Source organism: Equus quagga, chromosome 11, assembly GCF_021613505.1.
Source record: "Equus quagga isolate Etosha38 chromosome 11, UCLA_HA_Equagga_1.0, whole genome shotgun sequence".
Classification (NCBI taxonomy): domain Eukaryota; kingdom Metazoa; phylum Chordata; class Mammalia; order Perissodactyla; family Equidae; genus Equus; species Equus quagga.
In genome coordinates this window covers 12,999,931-13,026,867 of record NC_060277.1, presented here as the reverse complement: position 1 = coordinate 13,026,867, position 26,937 = coordinate 12,999,931, and the positions used below count along the sequence as shown (strand labels likewise).

The following is a 26,937-nucleotide window of genomic DNA, read 5'->3' as shown; positions in this document are numbered from 1 at the left end:
ACAGACACAGTTCTGTTCGCTGGAATTTCATTATCCCCCTCAGAAATGGCACCATAATACCGCTTAGTGAAGCAGCTGGACCCATGTGCTCTAGGGAGCTTTCACAATGGCAGCCAGCCACTAAAGCTTCTTGGATGGAAACTTCAAACTTTGGCAAGACTGAGCTCAAATACCAACTTCTGAATATTTTTTTAATCAAAACAATGCAGCCGTCAGTAAATGCCTTAATAATCACTCTAAAATAAAGATAATTTGCTACAACAACTGCATTTGCCTGTGCATCTTTTTGCTCAGAAACTGCAACGAAAAGTTTTCATATGGAAGAAGAAAAAAATAACTTCCTTGTCACCAGCTCTCTTTGTCAAGTTACATCTTAGCTAGGACAGTTTTAGCTCAGGACAAAATAAGCTTGTTGCACCTGCTAGATCTTAATTTGTTTGTCATCCTTATTTACAAGAAACAAAAGTCCCTTTGGTAGGCTGATAATTAAAAACAAATGGAAGCTACCAGTTGGAATAGCCCTGATGTTTGGCATCTGAGTTGGCAAGGCCCTGCTGTTCCTGCACTTGCCCAGACTCTGACCTTTCCCTGACCAGAACATTCAGCTCAACTCAACTCTGAAGCGCTTCTCTCTGGCCCTCTGCATATGGTCCATCTCCAGCACTCTGCAAGCTGTGCTCCGTGCTTTCACAGCACTTGGCCCTGGGAACCTGCCAGGCAGGCTCTGTGTCCTTTTCTGAAGTGCATCAGAGCTCACAGTGTGCCTGACCCTGCGGTTCTTATTGGGCAAAAACCCCCTGAGGAACCAAGCAGTAGGCATTCAGGGCCAGGTTTCAGAGCTCTTTGCTTCTCTCTCTGCTCTTAGTTCAAAAATCAAAAGTATTGACATTAGAGTTTTTAGAGCACTGATTTGTGTTGTCTACTATATTCTTCAATTGATGGTTAGTAAACAAATTTAATTAACCGGAACTCTAGAACTCATATTTGACTTCAGAACTACTACACAGGACTAACCTTGTGTGCCCAAACCAACCGAAATCAGACGGATAAGCAAGTAACCATCACATCTCTGTGTTATCAATGCCTTTGGGGAGCATGGTTAGCTCTAATGGATTTTGCAGATTTTCCTTTTAATTAATTCCTCTACTTTTCAGTTTTCTGGTGCTTTTGCTGCAGGAGGAATTAGCACCGAAGTGGTCTATGAATGTTAAGCAGGTCAACATTTCAAACAGCTTCATAAAATTCATATACGTTCATGTTTGAATTCATCATTTTTTAGGAAAGAACAAGATACATGTTCATTTTAAACCCTTAAAAAAATTCAGCTTTAGCCACCACTAAACAAAAATGCCAGATGTACTCTTGGTTACTGTGCATGTCTCTGTGTGAGTGCTTTATTTTTTTGCAAGTTGTTTGCAGAATTTCCATTCTGTACTAAAGTAAAATGATCTATACACTTTAAGAGACAATGATGAACTCAATAGAAAGCTTTTTTTTTTTTTTTTGCTAGGAAAGAATCCCCCTGAGCTAACATCTGTTGACAATCTTCCTCTCTTTTGTTTCCCTTTTTCCTCTCCAAAGCCTCAGCACATAGTTGTGTATTCTAGTTGTGGGGCCTTCTAGTTCTTCTATGTGAGCCGATGCACAGCATGGCTACTGAGAAACCAGTGGTGTGCTTCCACACCTGGGAACCGAACCCAGGCCACCACAGTGGAGCATGCCAAACGTTAACCACTAGGCCATCAGGGCTGGCTTGAAAAGGATTTTTGGGCAGAGAAACTTCTCAAAGACTGTATTATTCATTATTTATAAAAGAAGATTTATCATTTTTAATTTAGTATAAGCACACAATTTCAGAGCTCCTGGGAAGCTAAGAGGTCAACTGGCCTGAACTTCTTTGTCCATGGACAGGAAAAAACAGCCCCATGAGAGCCCATGGTGAAATAGAATAAGAATATGGTTATCAGATTGCTAAACTAGTATTCTTCCCCCAAAACTGTACTACGTTGTCCATGCCAGGTGCTGTGCAGACTGTAAACTTGTTCTTATGAATGAAAGTCTGCTAATTAGATTCTCTAAAAGCATGTTATCTACAATTTAACCTTCAATAATGTGCATACTTCTTTTTCATAATAAAGTTACCTTTATTGATGTCTGAAAGTGAAGATTAGGCAAATTATCTAAAGTTGCAAAGTTCATCCAATATATATGCTTTAAATCACAAAATAGATTTTTAATTCAAAAGTATGAGTTTTATTATCAAATCTCATTTAAGTGTATGGGTAATTTCCCTTCACCTGGGGCTACGGGGCCACAGAACCCTGATCACTTCCTCACAAGTGACCATCACTGCAGAGGAGGTGATGCAGAGTGCTCTGTAGAGCCTTTGTTGTCGTTTTCCAGGTTTATCTTTCACAGCTGCCAGGGAGGAAAAGAAAATATATTTTGTACTTTCTGGAGTCAATTAAGTACAGCTGAGAGGAGAAGGCAAAACGAAAAGTTTATCCAATACAGGCTGACTAAATGAATTTGAGGGCTTTGACAGCACTTTTATTAAGGGCTCCAGGATACTTAGATTACTTTAATGTCCTGTCCTCTTCGGCTTTTAAGCCTCATGTTCAGCAAAATCGCTTGCTAGCCTACGATTCCAGTCCTGTCATTGTTTCCCAGAAACAATCCTAAACCAGTCAATCAGGATTATTCTTCTAAATTATGCTTTTTAAAATGTTCCTCTGACTTTGTGCATGTGATACTGTTATGGGTTGAATTGTGTAACCTCAAAAAGATGTGTTGAAGTCCTAACCCTCAGTATCGCAGACTGTTCCCTTATTTGGAAACAGGGTCTTTCCAGAGGGAATCAAGTTCAAATGAAGTCACTACAGTGGGCCCTAATTCAATATGACTGGTGTCCTTATGAATAGGGGAAATTGGGCACAGAAAAAGATATGCGCAGAGGGAAAAGAAAGAGCCCCAGGGAGAAGGCCATTTGAAGATGAAGGCAGAGATTGGAGTGATTCATCCACAAGCCAAAGATTGCCAGCAAACCCCCAGGAGCCAGGAGAAGCATGCAATGATTCTCCCTCACAGCTGTCTGAGCCAATCAATCCTGCTGAAACTTTGACTTTGGAGACAACATATAGGCTACAATATTCTTCAATCGATGGTTAGCAAATAAACTGAATTAGACTCTATAACTGGGAGACAATAAATTTCTGTTATTTAAAGCCACCCAGTGTTTGATACTTTGTTACAGTAGCCCTAGGAACGTAATACTAATACTAATCATTGGCTGCAATTGTGCTCCTTTGACCAAGTTTCCACCTGGTTCCTGGAGGACTGACCTAGGTCTTACGTCTTCCCTTTTAGGTTCCAGAATGCACACCTAATCCCAAGCCGCCCATTCCTCTAAGGCTTTACCATAAAACTGCAGGCAGACCTACTCGGCTACCGAAGCAGCCAGTTACCTCCTCAAACAGCATTTCTCTTCCGGGACGTCTTTGTGGAGTACTCACCACAAGATACTTTGTGTATTTGCTTTCTTAGATCTCTCGTTGGACTGGGTCTTATTCTTCACTGAACTTTTAGTGCCCAGTAGGGTGTTTGGCACAAAGTAAGTGCTGTGAATAAATTGATGTTCATCATCGCCTAATGGCTACAGCTAGTTTTTCCATTTATAGTATCTGCCTGCCACGATACCCCCGTTCCCACTGTCTGGTCCACTCTGATGTTGATCCGATGCCGTCCATCAGCACACACTTCTGCCATGTGAACTTCCTCCCCCTTTCTGAGGTCAGCTCTTTGCCTGAACACCTGACAGCCCTAGTGGCTGTACCAGACACCGCATGCCTAAAAGGCCCTCCTTTTGTCTAGGAGCCATCTTGGATGAAGTTCTCTCACCTAGTTATATGTTTGCCACTGGGTTCTAGTCTTTTTTGGTTTGTTCTGTTCTGTGACTAAATTGACACATTTAATATTTAAATAGAAGCCTAAATGTTACCTGAAAACAACAGTGAAATTTGCAATTGCAAAGAAATAAAGCAATATACAATTAAAAAAAACTAAATGTAGGAAAAAATTAGAGGAAAGTAAAAAATAAATTGCTATTTAACTCTGGATAATTGGGTTGTAGTTGTTTTTCTTTGCATATTTCAAATTGTCCAAATTAATCTGTATTACTTTAATCTGTATTATTATATTATAAATTTTATTGTGAATGTTTCCCAATTACATGTTACAGATTGTTTTTGTTTTAATATGGAGTTCACTACCAAATTCTTCAATTGCTGCTCACCAAATAAATTTGACATTACAATGGCCCAATTAAAGCTGACTAATTACGTATATTTGAAAATAAACATGGAAATGTCAAAGGAAAAAAGTGCCCATAGGAATCACATAAAGGTTGACAAAACAGAGAAAATGAATACTTCATTAATTAATTAATTCCTTATTTCAACATTTATTGAGTGTGTTTCCTGCGTTAGGTACTTTGCTAGATGCTGGAATAATTTTTAATTTGATATAAGCACACAAATTCAGAACTGGTAGGAACCTGAGAGACTATGGAGCCTAAATCTCTTTGTTCATGGATAAGGAAACCAGAATCATAAGAGTACACATCAAGGATGACATAGAACATAAATGAAGACAAGCATAGTTCCTGTCCTCAGTGTATTGGATCAATATGCCCACAATTAAAATTTGGTGAAAGTGCTTTAAAGGGTAAAGACAGGGGTGTAACAGTAGCATGGAGAAAGTTCCTAAGTGCCCCCAAAGTGAGGGGCAGCAAGAGAGGCCGATTAAAGGGACTGACAATCCATCTGAGATTCAAAGAAATGGACAGAAGCCGCCAAATGACTACACAGGAAGGGCCTGCTGGCCAGAGAGAATGGTGTACACAGAAGCACAGAGTTACAAGAGAGCAGCAGTGCCTGCTTAAGGACCGTCCAACAGCTCAGCCTGCCCATGGCATATGGGGTATTGGTGGGGTCTGGGGTGCTTTGGCAGGGGAAGCAGGCAGAGAGTTGGGGGTTGAGGGGTGTTGATGAGGAGATTGCAGAATAAGGAAGGCATCTGGTAAAGTGTACGAAGCCTGAAATTTGTAGGGCTATCAGCGATCATATAAAGAGGGCCTTATATGCCGTGGTAGAAAATGTGACATTTATCTCCAAGGCACTGTGATGGCAATAGATGGATTTAAGCCTGTAAGTGGCATGATTAGCATGCATTTGAGGGGTAATTCAGTGAAATCAGTTAAGTGACTTAATCTTGTAGAGCAATGATTGTGGAGAAGATAGCAGTGGGAGAGAAGAGGTGAGAATAGATTCAATTATAGTATGACTCGGGGCCAAGCAGGATTGGTCTTTGAGATTGAAAGAGACCAAGAAGTCTATGGCAGTGATTGTAACTCAGATGCCCTCTGAGTGAGGCAGATTAAAGGTCTGCTCCAGTAGTGGTGGAGGACGTGGTACAAAGTGGGTGTAGGTAGGCCTCACCTGATGATGTCTGGTTGTACATTATTTTAAAATACTGCCTGGTCAATGGAAACTTCTAAGAGATGCACTTGAGGTCTAGGCTATGAGTGATTCTAACGCAAGCTACTCATTGGAATCATTAGAAACGCTTGACTCCAACTTTGGCCTCACCTCCCAAACATTTATGGTCCTAGGATGGAGTTCGCACATGGACATAATTTTTAAAAACTATCCAGATGATTCTAAAGTCTAACAAGGTGAATATCACCACTAGCACAATGACTCCTAGTTTTTCAGATTGAATAGCTTGAGTGAATGGTGATGTCAATCATTAAGACAAATAATACGGAGAGATGAAGACATTTTGTACAATAGATGTTAATATGGGTTTTAAATACATTGAGTGAAAGAAGTCTGTTGGTTATTTGTGTTAAGTCAGATGAAATTTGTGTAGGAGGGTCCAGAGACTTTTCACATTCCACTTCTTCAGTCTTTTCAAATATCAAAATTAATTAACCACCTGGGCTCCTAAACTAATCAGTGTCTTAAGTGAAATGTGAAGAGATTATCCAATTAAGAAAATACTCGAGCTATTCAGGACATTCTCAAATTTTTTATTTAAGATATATGTACATTAAGCATGAATTTTTAATGAGGAATTTGTATTGTAGTATCCTAAGCAAACCAACCACTCATAAACTTTGTCCTATTTCCAATATGATTAAATTCCTCATATACCTTAGTCAGGAAAAAACGAAAACCAAACAAATACCTTGCTTCCTAAGATAAACCAAAATAATGGAATTGTTCTGACCAGTTCCGGTCCTCCACATGATGAAACCTTGAATATTTCCCCAAAACCTGAATTCCTTAATAATAGTAATTTTACATCTTGCTTTGGCTATGCTGATGTTGATGATTTATAGAAATTCTTATGACAAGGTTGCTATAGTAAATTTGGTAAACTTTGCCATTCTGTGGTTCCTACCTTTAAATACTTGAATTTTGTATTTAGCAATCAGTGTTTCTGAAATCTGACAGGCTTATATTCTAGTTAAAGAGTAGCTAAGTGGTGTAGGCTAAATAATGGCCACCTAAAATATAACCATGTCCTAACTCCTGGAACCTGTGAATGTTACCATATATGGCAAAAAAAGGACTTTGCAATGTGATTAAATCAAGGATTTTGAGACTAGGAGATTATCCTAGATTAGGTAGGTTCTAAATGCGATTCCCAGTATCCTTATAAAAGAGAGGAAGAGGAGGATTTAAAGTCAGGAGTCGAGAAGGCACTGTGATCACAGAGGTGAAGATTGAAGTGATGTGTCCACAAACCAAGAAATGAGGCAGCCCAGAAGCTGGAAATGCAAGCAGATCAGTGAAGTTGGCCAGCAGGTTGCAAGGTCTTAACCAGGGAGGTTCAGAGACAAATTCCAGATCCTTCACCTAGTACTAGAGGCTTAGATATAATAGAGCAAACAAAAGGAAGAAAATAGGAAGAAAATAGGATGTAAGGCATAGTGAGAAAGCCACATGTTCTTAAGTAAGAGAAAACTGAGGCTAAAAATTGGCTCTACAGCTCACTAAATGTGAGACATTAAGTCATTGAGCTCAGGGAAACATCAGTGTTTTCAGTTTTAAATGGGATTATACCTAGCATGTTGGATTGTCCTATGAGGATTAAACAAAATATTAGATATAGTGGATTAAGTATAGTATTGGTTCATAGTATATAAACACTTATGTAAGTCAATTTTTTAAGAAAGGAAACATACATATAGGGATGAAGTGATGACAAAGGTAGTTTAGTGTTGTGTTACAGAATCTTGGGATGACAGATCTTAAATTCCTCCAGCCTGTGATCAGATAGATATAAAGTGGGACCAGATATAGGGAGAGAAGTAATGCAGATAAGAAACCTGCAAGGGACAGTCACTTTTCTTATGAGGAGTCATTAAGAAGACTAATTAGTTGATAGTTACTGTTTAAAATTTTCCAAGAATTCCTTTAAGAATTTCCTATATACATTTTATAATCATTTAATCTTTACAACAACTCTATTATCCCCGTTTTACAGATGAGGCAATAGAGGCAACAAAAGATTGATTAACTTGTCCAAGGTCACCCAGGCAGTAGTTACAATATGCGGATTTTAACCCAGATTGGTTAATTCAAGACCTCTCTAAAAGTAGGAAAAAATGATAATGACATCCTTTTTTGTCAAAACATACCCTGTGCTCTTAGCTTATTTATTGAATAGGAATGTCTGAGTGTTTACCATGGGTAAGGGAAATGGTCTTTAACAATCATGACTGGGACCTTTTATTTATGACCAATATCACCAGTCTCCATAATTTCTTACAATGAAGGATGCCCAGACTGTTGACTGCTGGAAGAGATTGTCCAACATTTCTCATCATTTAACATGTGGCTCTACGTTCCACAATGGGCATCCATTCATCTGAAATACTCATGAGCTGGGATCTCTAGCCTGCCTTATTCATTTCCATCTGGACAATGATTAGTTCTTATAGTTTAGACAGGAATATATTCTGAAATGTTTGGCTTTAAATACAAGTGTATTCTGCAAGGTCATTTTAACCTGTAAAATCTTCCATCAGGAATCACTACCCTGGAATGGAATCAGCATTCTTCAAGCTAACTTCTGTCACAGCATATTGTTCAGTGCCAAAAACCCCTCCAGTGTGGTGAACTCATTCTGCCTGCTCACCAGGGACCATTTATATCAGCAACAATTTGGTGAATGGCATCTTGGTAATCCAGGAAAAGTTAAATTATGGTTGTAAATTTCTTCTAAGCCAACGTAATGTTCCACTGTCTTACTATACTAATTCAGTACAAGATCACAAGTATATACATTACTCTGATCATATTTATAAAATAAATCACTACCTCTTTTATGTGGAAAAAAACAAGGTTAATTCAAAGGTAAATATTAACTAACAGTTCAGAGTTTATACTCATTGCCATGTTAAGAAATAAAGGGTTTACTCTTCAGTTCCATGAAACTGTTGCATTTTTCCCTAATGGAAAACACCAAACAAAATAAACAGAGGGGCAAATTAAGAACAAAAGTTATTTTGGGGGGCCAGCCCCATGGTTGAGTGGTTAAGTCTGTGTGCTCCGCTTGGGCAGCCCAGGATTTTGCCAGTTCGAATCCTGGGCATGGACGTGGCACCTCTCATGGCCATGCTGAGGCGGCGTCCCACGTGCCACAGCTAGAGGGACCCACAACTAAAAATACACAGCTATGTTCCAGGGGGCTTTGGAGAGAAACAAGGAAAAATAAAATTAAAAAGAAAAAGTTATTTTGGCTTCATGAATTAAAATCACTTAGGTAATGTGGATGACCATAAAAGGTACCTAGTTTTCTATGAAAAAAGAGCCAGAATTGAAATCGATTGATTCTTTGCACTTTAAAAATGAATTAGTTGGCATATTTATATGGAATTATTTCAGAAATGTATGTTCTCTGGGGTTACATATTCTTGGGTTTTCTATATTCCAGGTGATGTGTAAGTCACCTATGTATAGACTTCCAGGCGTTTCTCAATGACTTCACACAATTAAAACCTTTTAGAATATCATATGAATCCCTTGAAGGAGAAAAAAAAAAATAGAGACAATAGAACGTGATCTAGCTTCTATCATCACCAAATTTGTTATCTCCCCACAAAATACGCCAGCTTCAACATAATGGATCTTTCTAGACTCAGTTATTAGCTGACTTGTCTATAACCATCAAAGACCACTATTACCTTGGATATATTGTATCTGTTCTTATAAAAGTTCAAAATGCTTTGATAACAATTAAAGTCCTAACTATCCATCATATTATAACCATAACTAGTATGGAATTATATGGCATACAGAAAACACATATTTATCCACATACATGAACAGTTATCAAATCACATTTATTTTCACCGAACTACTTGGGAATAAAAAGCAGACATTACTTTACCCAGATGAGGAAACTAAGTAGTAAATGAAATTTTTTGCTCATATTCACACAGAAAAATTATGGAAAAAAGAAATTATCTCTGAAGGCCATTTCAGTGTAGAACAGCTGAAGCTCCATTTTCTCTTTCTTGAAAAATATTCATTTTTCCCAAAATACATGTGTTCTATTCAGGAAATATATTCAGGTTCTAGTCTCCAGCCCAGCCTTTGAGAAATTTGTTTTAAACTTCAGCCAAATTCACTGTTTTAATTATGCAAGACTCCCTAGTTTAATAAACCCACTCTACAGCCCACTGCTCAAAGTCTTTACCAGCAGGGCTCTAATAGTCAGGTCCAAAATGCAAATGGTGCCATCTTCATCCCCACTTCCACTCCAGCAGCACAGCTATTAAATTAACAGTACAGTCTGCAAGATAAAACAGCAGAGACCCCAGTGATGTGGAACCAGTTGAGTTTCTGTTTAACCTCCAGCAGATAGAAACACATAGCCAGTTCAGTCATGGCTGGTTCAGTCAGTCCAAGAGCTGTGTCCAATTTCCCTGACCAAAGGAATTAAGAACCAAAAAAGGAAAGGGACCAGTAAGAAGACATTAGTTCCCAAAGTACAAATATAAATAGGTTTCAGTTGAGCAAGCTTCATTAGCCCTGATTGTGTAAGGATTGGCTGACCAATCTGGAACAAATGCAAACCTTAGGATTAAAGACGTAATATCTACAGAGTGATTGGAGCTCTTCACAAAATGGAAGTATATGAAGTACATTGAAGAATGGCATTTTAATATAGATTCACATATTGGTATAATTTAAGGTTAATTGAAACTATTATTTGAAACTTTACTATGGATTTGCTGCTGTGATATTTACTGCAAGTAATTTTGCATCAGCCAGTTTTTGACATAATAAATAGTAGACATTCAGTTTTTATCCCAGGAAACTTCTTTCATTTCCTGTCTGTATCATACCAATATAACAATTATGAGATTTTAACTTTTGCCATGGCTTATTTAGAAATATATCCTTTTGAATGTTTTTGCTTCCTATAAGTTTCTTTAAAATTTTATAACTACGTGGGCCACTTCTAGAAAAGTGATGATTGTAAGAGGAGCAAGACAATGCTGGCCATTATTAATATGCCTTTAATGCAAGACTGCAGTTACTGGATTCAATTCAGTTGAAAGGGATATTAATCATCCTGTTGTCACTGCCCATCTAGCCCCTAAGGCTGTATAAAGAAAGCTCTGGGGCCATAGCAGTCGGCAGTGAGGCAATACAATGACTCTGCACCTATGCCCAAGATTTTAAAGGTATTGCATGGCATAAAAAATTCAAGGTTAAAAAAATTGAACTCTGATTTATTATAGTAACTTATTAAAAGAAGAAAAAATGTTTGCTAGTAAGTCTAAAAATCTGTTTGTGGTACGATCATAGTAAGTAAAAAACACTTGTAACCTAAAGATAGTCACACATTTTAAAGTTACTTTGACGCCAATCATTAAATGTTATTTATGTTTTTATACCTGAAGTTAACTGAGAAATAAAGGTACTTATTTCAACACTACGAAAAATTAAAACAAAAGAACACTAAACACGAAAACTTTCCTTTCTGTCATATAAATATGTAAAAAAAAAATCCCAAATAAAAAGAAGAATAAACACAAATTAAACGTTTACCTTTAGTTTGTATTTTCCTTTCAGGTTTTTCCTGCTTCTCAATCTTATCTTTGTGTATTTCTAGGGAAAAAATAGAATTTATAATTTAAAAACTTTTTGAAATGTACAAACTATAAACCATAACTAGGACCTAATCTTCATAATTCTACCATGACATCTAAATTATTACATGTAACAAATGTATATGTGTCTAAAAGGAAAAAGTCTTAGTAACATATTGCTATATAAATCACTCATTTATTGGAATAAGGAAAAATTGGGAGTTATCTCAAAATTAGAGTTTTTGGAAAAGCTTAAAACTTACATCATGGAGATATGTTGCCACTGCTTTCAGTGCTAAAATTGATTGCAAACTATAATTATGTTTTATTTCGATTAGTCTCAATACAAATTAAGAATCCTTAGTAATAATGTCATTGAGATTAAGGAAGATTTAGTTTTGATATATTAAGTTAAGAATTTGTCAAATGAACTGTAACAATTATCTAATAGGAAACATATCTCAGAAGTATTGACTTTAAGCTATGTTTATAATCAGAATTTGGTATGGCATTTAACCAATAATTACTGCATGAAGATATGACACATTTCATAGAATAAGTTAGTTGTTACATTTTTTTCTAAATATCAGGTTTTAACAAATATATTCAGTTTGCTGCTATCTTCAGTATACATTGCCTAGGCTTAGAAAATGAAGTCAATGCTGAATTTGCAGTTAATTTGGATAGAAGTAAATATGCGATTAGAGTTTATAAATATGATTACTACCTTTGAAAAGTGCCTTAATCTTAAATACCATGGTTTTTCTTAGAAAAATGCTAATGAGGTTTACTTATTTATTTATTACAACTTTACTCCACAGATGGTCTGAGATGGTGCTAATTACTGTACACATTTTAAATTCTCCGTTCGTAAATTTGCATTTGCATATTGGTAATTTTTCTACAAGTCTAAAAACAAGACCAACCATAGGAAAATCTAAATATCTTAAGAAAAGACAGTTATTGACTTTCATTCAGCTGTTAGGGAGGTAACCGCCACTGTGAAGAGGTCCTCCCTTAATTTTCTCCATTAACCCATCATCATACTACTTACAAGGCCACTCCTCTACCTTTATTCCACCCCTGACTTTCAACATGAATTGGACATACGAAAGAGTTAAGATACTCAATCACATCTCTGAAAAAGTTCTCCAAGGTGTAAGGAAAGATCTCCAAAGGGCATAGGAAGCTTCCATCTTTTGCCTCTCTTACCATTTATCTCTTCCCTATATGTCTCCAAATCCTACTCCAAAGCAGGGTTTCTCATCTCAGCATTATTGAGTTTTTGGATTGGAGGAGTCATTATTTGGAGGTGGAGTGGGCTGCTCTGTGCACTCTACAGTCTTCAGCAGGAAACTTAGCCTCTACCTATTAGATGTCCGTGGCCCCATCCCCAGTGATAACTATGAAAAATGTCTTTAGACATGGCCAAATGTCCCCTGTAGGGCAAAATTACCTCACAAGAAGTGGTTCAGATGGCTCAGAACTGTATTTCTTTGCTTACCCTGTGCTCTTGGATGCTATAGTATTTCTATAATTATGTAACAAAAATAGTGTTGCACTGTAATGTATCATATAGAGCTTGGAAAATTTTCCATCAGTTTTTAAAGAAATGTACCCAGTTTTCAAAGGCACATTAAAGTTGCATCTTATAGACTATAGGCAAAAAAGCTAACAATGTACCTTATTTGACACACCCTCACACACACAAAAAGAATTTATACCTTTAGAACTGCTCTAAAGATGCAAGATAACCAGCCTAATCACTCTTTTTTACTATCCAGACCTACACTGTCCAGTGCAACAGCCATTAGAAATGTGCTTATTAAGGATATAATATGTGGTTAGTCTAAATTGAAATATACTGTAAGTACACACTAGATTATGAAGACAGTATAAAAAACAATGTAAAATATCTCTTTAATGATTTTCTATTAATTACATATTGGAATGACATTATTTTGGACATCTTGAGTGCGTTGGGTTCATTTATGTCAACTTGCATAGACTCTTATCCCAATTCACTCAAATGAAAACACTAATCTGGGAGTTGCTATGAAGGTTGTTTGCAGATGTAATTAAAAACCCTAATCCATTGACTTTAAGTAGGAAGATGATTCTGGATCATATGGGTGGGCTTGTCTGTTTCCATTGGAAGGCCTTAAAAATAAGCCTGAGGTTTCTCAGGAAAGGGGAAGAAATTTTGTTTGTGGACGAGAGTTTGTTCCCTGGCCAGGAGCTTCCCTTCCTGTCTGTCTGTCCTACAGGCTCCAACTTGATGAGACAGTCCCCACAGCTACAAAGGCCAAATCCTTGTAATACATTTCTCAATGTATAAATATGTCTGCATAATCCTCTACTGGTTCTGCTTCTCTGGTTGAGCCCAGACTGATACTCAGATTGGGTTAAATAAGACATGTCATTAAAATTGATTTCATATTATTGTTACTTTTTTTAATGTGGCTACCCCAAAATTTTAAATTACATGTGTGGCTCACATTATATTATTATTGGACAGTGCTGGTCTTGTCCTAGGGGAGGTAAATAACATTTTAAAAATCTTAGTTCATCCACAGGGTTAAAATAAAAGTTTGAAGTTTTGGAAGTGAATTGAAAAACAAACTCCAGAAATTTTCCCCTGCCAGTACTGTTCTGATTCCTCTCTCCCATTCAAACCAGCAAAGGCTATGGAGAGGAATGGTGTCTTGTATAACTCAAGCTGACAAAGCAAGTAAAATGACAAGACTTAAAGTGGTCTTTGCAAATGCTAAGAGAGTCACCTTTAAGAGATGACTTCTGATTTCTAGTAGGGATTAATCTGAATACAGAAAGGGGATGAAATTTTCTATATTAAAAAAGTTTATGAAATGCTACATTTATTGTGAGATGAGAAGGTCATAAATTTGTCATTTAGAATAATATTTCTCTTTTGGAGGTAGATTGTGTGTGGGATGTGCGTGTGTGTGTGTGCTTGTACTCCAAAGACATTTGTTGCCGGCTCAGAAAAATAAGAGGGAGATTCTGGAACTCATGCAAAAGCATCAGAGCTGAGTTAGCATCTTCTGCAGAATTAGGTGCAGAAGTCCACCTTGCCTGGGTAATCCTGTCAGAGCCTCCCAGCCTAACTTAATTTGGGGAAGTAGCTTGCTTGAACAGAGTGATGGTTTGTGGGACTGGACAGTCCTTGCGCTCCTTAGCTCTATGTCTTGTGTTTGTAGCAGCATCCCATCAAAACGGAATGAGTTCTAGATTGTAACCAGAACCGAAATGAGCAGGGGTCCACTCTGGAGGGAAAAAAATAAAATGAAAGAAGACAAATCTCAAAAAGATTGGGATCAAGAACACCACTCAGGAAAAGGCAGGAGGAAAGGCATTCCCTCCACCATTTCCCAAATACGTGGAAGGAAGGTAACCTTAAAGTGGAAGGTAAGCTCTGGCATGTTGGATCCACTTCATCGTAAGTTTTACTAAATGAAACTAAAGGAGAATTAGACTGAAAAAATGGCAATATATTTCAGAGTATTTACTTTTTACTCTATAGTAAATGGAGTAGACAAAACCCAGTTCTGTAACACAGATCAATCTCAAGGGTGAAGCCTCAATTTTTAGTTTTCCTGATTCTGCACTTCAGCCTTATACAAACTAAGACAACCCCACTGCTCTGGGCAGGTCTACTCAGATTTTTTGTAAGTAGCAGTTATGGATTAAACACACACACATATGCACACACTAAAATCTCTATAGCTCACAATTAACAGAAATATGATGACTTACATGAGCATTTTTTTGCAGGAACATCATCACCTGATTTTTTAACTGATGATCATTTGAAAACTACTAGCATTTCTATAGAGGCAAGTGTGGACAAGCACAGCTAATCTTGTAAAAGCATACATACACCTACATTTATTTTCTCACAGAAGACAAAAGAAATTTATGTCTGAGGATTCAAACATAAGGATAAATTAAAGGTCTCTCTGCATGCTTTATTGCAACACTGCATTTTCTTTGGGGATTGGATTCCATCACTAGTGACACTGTCTCCGGCTATCAGATGTCTGAAGAATCCAACGAAGCCTCTACACAGTGTGCCAGTTCCATCTCCTTACACATTAGCCAGGAAATGATGACCATTTAGGCTGCTGTCCAACTCAGTAACAACATGCTACCAACTTAGACTTCAGAAGGATATTTTTCTCATAAGCAAATTATATCTGATTTCTTACTCGCGATTGTTCTTGCCAGCTAAGAACCATTTGTATAAGAATGGAAAATTAAATTTAAAAATTCAAGTCAGTAAAGTAGAAATTTATTGCCCTATGATTTTCAGCAAACTTCAAAAAGAAAATAAAATTTCCTATATTATATTAATACTAGCTTGTAAGTATTTGTTTTTCTGCTTTATCTCCCCCAACCCCCCCCCTGTACACAGTGTATGTCTTAGTTGCAGGTCCTTCCAGTTGTGGCATGTGGGACGCCGCCTCAACGTGGCCTGACGAGCGGTGCCATGTCCGCGCCCAGGATCCGAACCCTGGGCCGCTGCAGCGGAGCGCGCGAACTTAACCACTCGGCCACGGAGCCGGCCCCTCTTCTAAGTATTTAATAATTTCCGTAGATAGGTGAATACCTCCACTTTGTGTAACACGACAACAAGGTATAAAAGCATAAAATTGTATTTAACACCGTGGCACTCTTTAAGAACACTTCACTTACACTTGGGCCAATCCTGGACACAAGGGACAAAGAAGAAGGTCAAAGCAGTCACTATCTAGCTCCAAATACATGTTCTTTGCAGGAAGGTTAGAGTCCAATGTTTCTGAAGACATGATATCTCTCAGCCCCAGATGCAAGTTAGAATCAGAAGCCATTTTGGTAACAGCAAATCTTAAAGATTGTTCTGTGGCTTAGAAGGTACAGAGGTCAAAGTATGTCAATCCAGGTGTGAGGCTGCCCATAGGTCCTTAAAGGTACAAGTTTCCATTTGAATTTTGACAGTTGGAGAAGGGAAAAATAACATGGAAAAAGAGTGACAATTATTTCAATGTGTCATGAGGCAGTGAAGGGAGCCCCTTTGTTCCACTGAGTCGTTGATAACCTTGCCTAGTATGAATGAACCTATTCTCCACTGGTGTTTGCTGTGTGCATAACGGTATAGGGAAGCTCAAAGATTGACAAGAAGGCAAGTTACTTCCCTAGAATGTGGGAAGTACATTCTGATTTATTTCACTACTCCTGATTTTCTCCCACCACTTTTCTCACAACCTGTGGGGAAGTGTTAGTGAATAAGAGAAGTGGACAAACGAGTAGATGTCTCCTTTCAGCTTCCTATTGTTATTCATCTCCCACTCTAAAAATAAATCATTTGAAGTCACCAGAAAACCATCAAGCTGGACTTTCAATGCATTTATAAATCTATTTCATTTAAGGAACTCGAAGAATTTAAACTCTGGCTTTCATGCTTTATAATTCAATAGAGATAACAGGAAATACATCTTCCTCAGTTAGGCTGTTTTTCTAAAGTCCAATGCCCGAGGAATAATTAGGTCAGAGTTCAATGTTGCTGAAGAGATCCCAAATCTCAGCACCAGGCTGATGAAGTGCTCAGAAACAAGAGGAGCGGATATAATAATTTATGATGTTGCTGAGAATAAATAAAAATTAGTAAGACTCTTCCTTATTTTGGGGTTGCAGTGATCATTAAATGATTATTTTAATAATTGTCATATGAAAGATGGCATAAATCTATAGAATTATACTATAATTAAAACACTACTTATTTTGTTAGGAAAATCTAGGCATAGAATAGCTATTAAAAATCTATACAAAAATATTGTCATCTCTGACATGTATTGAGATACACCTTAGTGTTCAAGACAATTAATGCGAAAGTCAATCTGCACAATTCAAATCTGATTCCCATACTTACTAGCTGTGTGAACTTTATTTCCACATCTATAAAATGAAGTTAATAATAAGACCTAACACATAGATTTATGCAGGAATTAAAATATATTATAAAGTAAAGGATTTAGAGGAGCAACTGATATCGAATGAGCATCATGTAAATATTGGCTACTATCATCACTGTTATTAGCGATCTCTCACTAAATTCTAAACTTGATGAGAGCAAGAATCATGTCTATCTTGTTCTACATTAAATTTTCCATGCCCAACACAATGGTTAGCATATACTAACCACTTGATAAATATATACTAAATTAAAAAATAAATGTTGGGGCCAGCCCTGCGGCCAAGTGGTTAAGTTTTCGCACTCTGCTTCAGCCGCCTGAGGTTCACCAGTTCGGATCCTGGGCACGGACCTATGCACCGCTCTTCAAGCCATGCTGTGGCAGCATCCCACAGGGAAGAGCTACAGTGACCTACGACTAGGATGTACAACTATGCACTGGGGCTCTGGGGAGAATAAAAAATAAAGGAAGATTGGCAACAGAGGTTAGCTCAGGGCCAGTCTTCCTCACCAAAATGTCTTTCTAAACAATAAAAAATAAATGTTTAGGCATGATTATAAGTTATAAACTCTTGCACAATATAGATAGCAGTAACGGATTATATCTCACCTGTTCTTTATGACACGACTCTCAAACAACTGAAGTACTAAAATGAAAATTTTAAAATGAAATTTTAGAGTTGAAAAGTTTGAGAAAGTAAAATGTCATATTTCAAATTTTTTTACCTTCTATTAGAAATGCTGGGGAAAGGTGCAGAATTTTACTATTTGTGGAAATAAATAATGTATGTGAAAGGTATTTGTAAACTGAAAAACTCGTACAAAAGATAGATGTTTTTCATATTGTTTTTCTGGGACACTGAAAAGCCAAATAATAATCAAATTAAGGACATTGAGTATTTTTTAAAATATTTTGTCTTATTTCAAAACATTCATCCATCTTTATATTAAAAATAATATGAATTGAATATATTATACCTGTAATAAAATGTTGACAATCAAATATCATGTCTCTTTCAACAGAAAAAATTGGGAGAAAGATTTAAAAATGGGAGATGTTACTTAACCTAGCTTAAAAGAAGGAATCCAAAATTTCGATTCTGTTTGTCCTACATGTTAGGTACTATCACAGTTCTCTAGCATTTCCCATTGATGATTATGGTATTTCGATGATGATCTACATTCTTTTGTCTAATATCACTTTCTCATATATTTATGGTATTTTATATGTAGAAATATGAAATTATGGCATTTATTATATGTATTTATGCTGGACATCTGAGAGAATAAGTATAGATTTTAGCGACCCCCTCAGTGGCCCGCATTGGAACTTTTAGGTGTAATGGGAAATTTTCTGGGTCTCATAGTGTGTGTTGCGTGTCCCACAGGAACATATAATTGTTAGTAGACAAAATATTTAAAACTTCTCCAAATTAGAAGTGAAGATTTGTTTCATTGGCTTGGTTCTCCTTCTTCATGTTTAGGCTGTTTAATTCTACCAAAGTGTTTTCCCCTAAGCTCTAAATCTCTCATGGTGCCAATGGAAATCATGGGCCAACAGATTTTGCCAAGACTCTCTGAGCTCAGCTTTCACTTGTGACCAGGGAAGAGAGGCCATGGGTACTAAAAATGGGGAGATCGCTAGTAGGAGCAATCAACGGGACCAAAATTAGTGAAAATAGATGGTGCTAAATGATTTCTAAGAATGAGCTTATTTTGTAGTGAAGTCTTCCTGAGTTATTTTGTTATATTGCATGTATTTTGCTTGTGATAGTTTTTTTCTACTTACAATCATAACAAAGTTTATTGAATAGACAGTTTATAATTTGTTTAAAACTTATGTGGCCAGTTTAAAGCACACAATTTTTCTCTATCAATATGACACACTGTTAATAAATTAAAAATATTATCATTTCAAGATTTTAAAATGAGAGATTCAACAATTTAAAAGGATAATCTCTGTCACCAAGGCAACCATCGTGATTCTTTTAGGTGACAACCCAGTTTATTAAATTATTATGAGGGTTGTGGCGTTTAAAGACTGCCTTTTGTCATTGTGTTTTCTCTATATATCTCACAAGCGCTACACAATACAGAATGCCTTCTTTCAATTTTCTCATTTTAATATTAAAAATTCAAATTATTTATTCATTTGAACATAGAATCTCTATTTGTAAGATTTTGTCAATTGTGACTAGGACACAAAAGTTTAATTATGATAAATAGCCAAGCAAATCTAGTTATCTATTTAGTGGTTAATTAAGGAATGCTAAGGGGAAATATTTTATTGAATTCTCAATATTTTAGATAAGCACACCAAATGATGTAGGTAATTGTCTTTTCTATGATTTTCTGACAATTTTTCTGTTATATTGCTAAAGAAAAATTTTGAGGGAAGTACACTACTGATCATTCACGAAGAGCATAAAGAGGAATATTCTCCCCCTCAAAGAACCTGATGTTTGTGATGAGGTGGCCACACACTCCAGATACATTGATGGGCAAATATTGAGGACAGTTTCCTTCAGGGATGTTGAATCCCATAAACATAAAAATGTTTTGAACCTTTATTTTCTTAGGTTTGATTACTTGGTAAAATTTCATAAAAATAAGCTAAACTTTTTCAAGAAAAATATTCTTCTCAACACTGCATACTACTGACCCCTACAGAAAATTCCAAAATAAATATAGTAAGATGGTATCTATCCAATCACGTTTTTTGCCATTAACTCCCTAATCTCAGGTTAATCCATTTTCCTCTTTAAATTTCATTTTCTCCATTTATAAATGAGATGATATTCCCATGTGTTCATACACCAGACAGAGGTGGAAATGATTACAAATATCTTTTATAAGATAATCATAGGTGGAGTTTACAGATTTGGATGAGGTTTTGGCTGTGTTAGGATGTGTTTCATATTTGATGATATACTAGACAAGATCGATGTGGCTATACATCAGAATCATCTGGGGAGACTTTAAAATCTATTCCTGAGCTGCAGCCCAAACTTAATCAATTAGTCTCTCATGGTGAGGAACCTTTTAGAGATCTCTAATTTAGGCAAGCTCTCAGGTGGTTTCAGAAGCACAGTCTGAAGTAGGAACTACTGTCTAGACCGATGTGTCTCAAAATTTCAATGTGCATATGAATCACCTGGGGTTCTTCTTAAAATGCAGATTCTGATTCATTTGATCCAGAGGGAGCTGGGTTCTGCATTTCTAAATCACTCCCAGATGATGTTAATGTTGCTGTTGCATGGTGCATACTTTGAGTTGCAAACTCTAGTCCCAATGAAATTCTTGGTAAAATTATTAATATATGACATCAAGATTCAATCATAGAATCACAAAATATAGCTGGAAAGGACCTGGACATCAGTAAATCAAGCATCTTTGTTTTATGGATGTGAAAACTGAGAGCCACTGAGGTTACATGACTTAACCAAAGGAGGTTGGTTAAGAGAAGAAGGGGACCCAACACAAATATCTCCTCCTCACGTTCATTTGAGTCTATCTCAGTCATGTTCAAAACTTTGGTGTGTTCTGCTGATGAGCATCAGCTGTCAATAGTTATTCCAATGGCCTAGGTCAGTGTAACAGTGATATTAACTTAGTTTGCATTTTATCATTCATAGTCTGGTATTTTCTTAACAGCAAATTTATATTGAAGAGCAGTCGCTATGTGTAAACAAAGCATGCAGTTATCCACTTAGCCTCAACTCTATCCTTTACTGGTGTCACAACACATAAAATCACTTACTTTTAGAATTAATCATTTGAGTTGCAATGGTTCTTACCCTGGTTGTGAGTTAGAAGTACATTGCAGAGATTTAAAAAATATAACTGCTTAAGGCTCAACCTCTGGAGATTCTGATTTAGTAAATCTGAAGTGGGAAGTGATCTGGGATTCCAATTTAAAAAGACATCTGAAGCTTTCCTGCTAGAAATCATTATTGTAACAGCATCCCTTTCTTAGTTTAAGGAACCAATCCTTTTCCAAACTCAATACAAATAGTTCAGATGATGCTGACCTCACTCTGTAGTTCCAAGGCTGGGTCTATTTCCTAGGTCTTGACAAAGTGTATGTTGCATGAGCCTGGCCAACGGATTTGTTCTAAGAAGGGTATGTTACTCAATACAGATCAACGAGAGTCAATTACAAGGTTTTTGCTGAAATTCTTGGGAAAGAGCACAGGCTCCTCTCCTGAGTTGCTAAAGTAAAATAATTTAGGCCTCAAGCTTCTGATGATTATAATTACCAATAGGAGATGACAGCCTGCCTGAGAAATAAGCAAACGAAGCAGACAAAGGAAAGCAGGGTCAGGAGCAAAGAGAGAGGATTTACTAATATCATTATAGTCATGCATTGCATAAGGATGTTTTGGTCAACAACAGACCACATATACAACAGTGGTCCCCCAAGATTAGTACCATATAGTCTAGGCATGTAGTAGGCTGTATGGTCTAGGTTTGTGTAAGTCCACTCTATGATGTTCACAACTACAAAATCGCCTAAAGATGCATTTCTCAAAATGATTCTTGTTAAGTCACACATGACTACAGTATATAAAAACCTGTATCAAGTCATCGCTGAAGCCAGCTCTACTCTTGGATCTTTCAATCACTTGAACCAATAAAGTATCTTTTTCATTAAGCCAGTGTGAAATAGATTTTGGTCTCTTGTCAACAAAACAATTCTAAGCCATTGTTTGAATCTGATGCACAAAGTTGAGAACTACTGGTAAGTTTTCTGTTTTGCTTTTTTTTTTTTGACTTGTTTTATTCTTCAACAAACTTTTCTAAATGAAATTATTACAGATTTCATTATCTGTAATAATTAGGCCATCTGTACCCAACCAGCACCTTAGTTTCTCATGATTTTGAGAAAGGAAATGTATAGAGCTGGAAAGAAAAAGAGTCTGGAATACATTAGACCTAACAACTTCCCACTCATACGCTTCTCAATTCCTTATCCAATCTTACTTACAGGTAGAAATGTAGTGACGTTGAGATTATTCTTGCCCCAACAAAAACTGCTTAAAACAGTTGGGCCTGAGTTGAATCTTCTCAGAGAGCCTTTTTATTCCGCAGGATGCTGGCACCAAAATCTGATCTCTTGCTTTCTTTGGCCTGTTCCTTCCGGCGCTGGGTTTACCCGCTATTATTTCAGTGACCGTGGTTCTAGCTTGCTTGCCTTGATGGAGACGAGCTCTCCAGGGCAGCACAAGAAACTAAAGGTGCCTGACCGCATGGAAGGAGCGTCCACTATAGCTGCAACTATTTGGAGAAGTGAATCTCTGGATCACTCACCAGATCGGCCTTTACCCCAGCCTCCTCAGCTTTTTTCATTCTGAGTCCACCTCCAAGCCCACAGTCTGTCCTCTTTGGGCTTTGCCCCCTGTCGTCATATGTCTGGTCAATATTGGGAAAGACAGGCAGAAGATAAAGCACTGAGTTCCCTGTGCATCCCAAGGGCAATAGACAGCAGTGCAGTAAGGGAGTTGGGTTTTGATCTAGACTTATTTAGAAGAGAGGTCCAAAGATAAATGTATCTGCTTAACAATGTTACTAGGGCCTACCTAGTAACCAATATTCTGAGGCTATGAATTTTAACAAGTTTAGTCACCGTTCCATTCTCCCTCCTTTCCTCACTCACCATATTTTGCAGACACTTAATGTTCAGCCTGGTGTGAGCCCCTGAAGCCGCCAGCAAAGATGGATGCAATGAAATCTCTGGCACGGAAACTTGTCCATCTATCTTACTCCCGATGACATGATACAACCTTCTGAATGGCCTAATCCTAAAGTCCTGAATATTTATGATGCTCGAATTTCCTGGCTCTTCCTCATTCTCACCCTGACTGCAAAGAGCTGTGGTGGATTTCAATAAAGTGAGAAAAATATACAATGAAAGAACTGAGCTAAAATTTACTGGGTTCCTTTTGACCCGAGAGTCTTGAGGGCAATTTAAAAATGCGACTATAAGGAGAATGTAATTTGTTTTGCTCTAAGTAGAGAAGACTCTCCTCCGCTGTTGGCGTTCCTCAGGTACAATCTCACAGAACATCAGCCTTCGGTTTTGGGTGCTGTTCAAACTTAAGGACAGTTCCTTATTCCGAAGAGCAAGTAGTTAGGAAGCGAGAAAATTCAACATAATGCAGAGGGGCTTCTGGTTCTTTCCTCTAAGGCAAGAGATGATTTAGCACATAAGGCCACCATGTCCCTAAAACTGGAGACCAGTTTTTCCTTCCCAAAAAACTGAGTATGCATAGCACTGAACGACTGAAACTACTCTTTCTTGACTTTAAAGCTAGGTGTCAGGAAACGACATTATAAAATGCAATTTCTTGTTAGGAGACTATTATTGTCTGCTAAAATTACATACTTCAAAGGACATAAATGCTGTAATGATTATTCTTATAGACAGACATTATAGACTGAGGATTAAATAAGGATAAACTGTAAAAAGGAGATAAGTATATCCATTATGGGAAATGTTAGCATAAAAATATTAAAAAGCTATATATTCACTAAAGAATTACACTTTCTGTGAATGTTTACCTATTCTGAAAAGTCAGCATCACATAAATATTAATACAGAAACATAAAAGCAAAATCATATTAGCTTTGTGAGAAACCAGTACCTTATTCTTGAAAAAGAAATAGAAAAAAATTAAGATGCTTATGCTGAATAGACATATTTTTAACTTTGTTTGAAGAATACTGGATTTTCTCTCTCTTTTTCTCTCTCTCTCTCTCTCTCTCTGCCTGTTTGGGTTGATGAGCCTGGTTTTAACTTCGACTTGGAGTATTTATGAATAATTAAGAGAATTAAAAATAATTTTGTCTAAAAAATAGTTTACTTATTTGCAGTGTCATTACTGTTATTCATATTTTCATCTTCTTTCAGTTCAGTTTGCATATCATCACCTCATATAAAGACTTACCCTCATCATTATCGAATGTGCAATGCCCGAACTATTTTATCTCATTTCATCTTCATTATGGTCTTTTCACTACATTATCCTAAATAAGGTGATCTTTTACTCATTTACAATTACTTTGGCTATAGAATACCATGTTACATTGATCCTGATACTAGCAAGGAATAATTAACTTTATTAGCAATAACACATAAAAGCTCCATTACAGTAATTTAATTTTTACCATATTTACCAAACTTACATTATCAGCCTTTGGGAACGTAAGCAAAGACTTACGTGTTCTTCTCCACCTAGTGCATTGCTTGGCACATAGAAAGCAATTGAAAAAGATTTATCAAAAAATAAATTTCTTGAAGGGACAAAATATGTCAGTGTTCAAAAATAGTGATCATCTAAGGATACACATTGTTGACCATGGTGGAATCTTGGACCTCCATGCTTTATTCTCACTCAGAATCCTAGGGTTATCTAGCAAAAGAAATCTTCATTTTCTATTACAGTGACTTCCATTTTTTTTCTTTGACATTCCCATAGAATATTTTGGAAAACTCTGTGTATCTTTCCATATTTTGAAGATAACATCTAAAATTGTTCATCATAAGTTAAAAAGTCACAAATAATTTTCAGATTATTGTAAATTTTGACATTTAAAAGTAGAATTGCAGGGCCAGCCTGGTGGTGTAGTGGCTAAGTTCACATGCTCCACTTCGGTGGCCCAGGGTTAGCCAGTTGGGATCCCAGGCACGGACCTACACACCACTCATCAAGCCATGCTGTGGCAGCGTCCCACGTACAAAATAGAGGAAGATTAGCACAGATGTTAGCTCAGGGACAATCATCCACAAGCAAAAATAGGAAGGTTGGCAACAGATGCTAGTTCAGGGCCAATCTTCCTCACCAGAAAAAAAAAGTAAAAATTGTTACATCCCTTTATAATATCAGGTGGATGGAGTCTAAATACTGTAATATTTTGAGATTCTTCACTATCAATTTAAAATATATACCAACAAGCTATTTTCATTCCACTTCTCTCACAAAATTTTATTCAGGAGTAATATATTTTTATCCTTGGAAATTGTTTTTCTTGATCACACCATCATGCTTTTCTAGAAAAAAATATGTATATATTGAATTTAAAATTTATTTCATATCCTGTAGTCATAAGAACCTAAAGGTTAATGTCTTATAAATTTTCGTACATAGTTTTTAAATCTGAAAAATAAAATTTTATTAGAAAAGCATCTCTTTATGAGACGCATAGAGCTTTAAAAAGTTCTCGTATCTGTGGATAAATGTGATTCACAACTGGAATTAGATAGAATTTAGCAACAAATCTAATCCTATTGTTTCCTTTTAAAGATACAAAAGTTGAGAAGCCTTATGAACATATATGCATACATACATCAGTATATGCATGTATGTCGATCTACACACACACAGATGACAATTTATTATGGTGATGTTATTCAATTTTTTTTATCTACTTCCAAGTAATGTTAAAATGATATAGGGAATCAACAAGAAATTTATTTTCAACAATCTCTCTGATAAGTAGTTGATTAATGCCACCTTCAATTTCATTGGAAATGAAGATTTTAAAAATGAACGATTTGCAAAAGATTTGTTACTGTATCCTGAGGGTCATTCACTTTCTGAATTTCTTGGAAGCAAAATGGCTTTATCAAACTTCCCAAATGACTTCTAGACATTTCTACTACTCTCAAACTATTGTAAATTCTAATGACTCTGGGTAAAATGATATTTTTTTGCATGACTTTAAATGTGTTTTTTCTTTTAGGTATATTTCACCTAAACCTTGGAGCAGCTGCTCACTTCATTTATGGAAAATGTTTGCCCCATTAGAAAATGGGCAAAACCAGCCTTTGTTTTCAAACTGCTTACTCAAATCAAATTTATTTTCTGCCAAAAAAATATAAAGCATTGTGGAAATTATTAAGAAAAAATAAATTCTGCAACATGTTTAAAAAATATGTTATTAAAAGTAGATAAAAAGATTAAAATGATGTGGATTTAAAATAAATTTATTTTTTAAATGTTATAAAGAGAAGACAGAGCAATATTTTATTGCACATTATTTTATTTATTCTAATACTATCTAATATATAGGTAAAATTTTAAGTTGTTTATGAAACTAGGAGTATGTAAAAAGTTTTAAATTCCTGCAATATAGGTGTGAGGGGGATATCAAATTCTGATGTTTTACTTTGGGTAATAAATAAATAAATTCCAAATATAAAACTAATAAGTCTAATAATTTTGTTAGCTATCATGATAAAATTTTTAAATGTATTAAGTGCAACAGAAATATATTAAATATATACATTTAAATATTAAATATACATATAGAACCAGCAGCTGGCATATAGTTGTATTTTTTTATTGATAGGAGGTAGAAAATATACATAATATAAATAACGTAATTAATAAATGAGATATATTGTATCACATATATGTATATACACACATTCATATATATAGTGCATTGATTCTGCAAATAGTATATAATTTAATTTTTTATCAATAGGAGGTATAAAATAGTAAACATTTTATATTAGATGAAATGAGGTTTGACTACAATTAGGTTAAATATTTCATAGTATAATTACATAAAGTAGGTTTTAAATTCCTTTTTGAACAGTACACAATCTGAAAGGAATCATAGAAATGTGGCATCCATGGGTTTATTCAATGCATCTTTAAAAGTTTGGTTTTCTCAGAAAATATTCCAGTTATATTTAAAAGAATCAGTGTCACTAACCTACACTGTTTGGTTGTTTCAAGGCGCTTTCTTTCAAGCCAGTGACACTTCCTAGGAACAAGTATTGAGGATAACT

The 26,937-nt window shown here is 36.2% G+C and overlaps 1 protein-coding gene across 1 annotated transcript in view; it reads right to left on the bottom strand.

Moving 5' to 3' along the window:
• The window catches only part of TRDN (triadin), a 390,616-nt gene that overhangs the window by 276,889 nt on the left and 86,790 nt on the right, over positions 1 to 26,937 (bottom strand). The window contains exon 5 of the mRNA XM_046675186.1: positions 11,130 to 11,189. Within this exon, the coding sequence (XP_046531142.1) occupies positions 11,130 to 11,189 (60 nt within the window). The remainder of the gene's footprint in view (positions 1 to 11,129; positions 11,190 to 26,937) is intronic.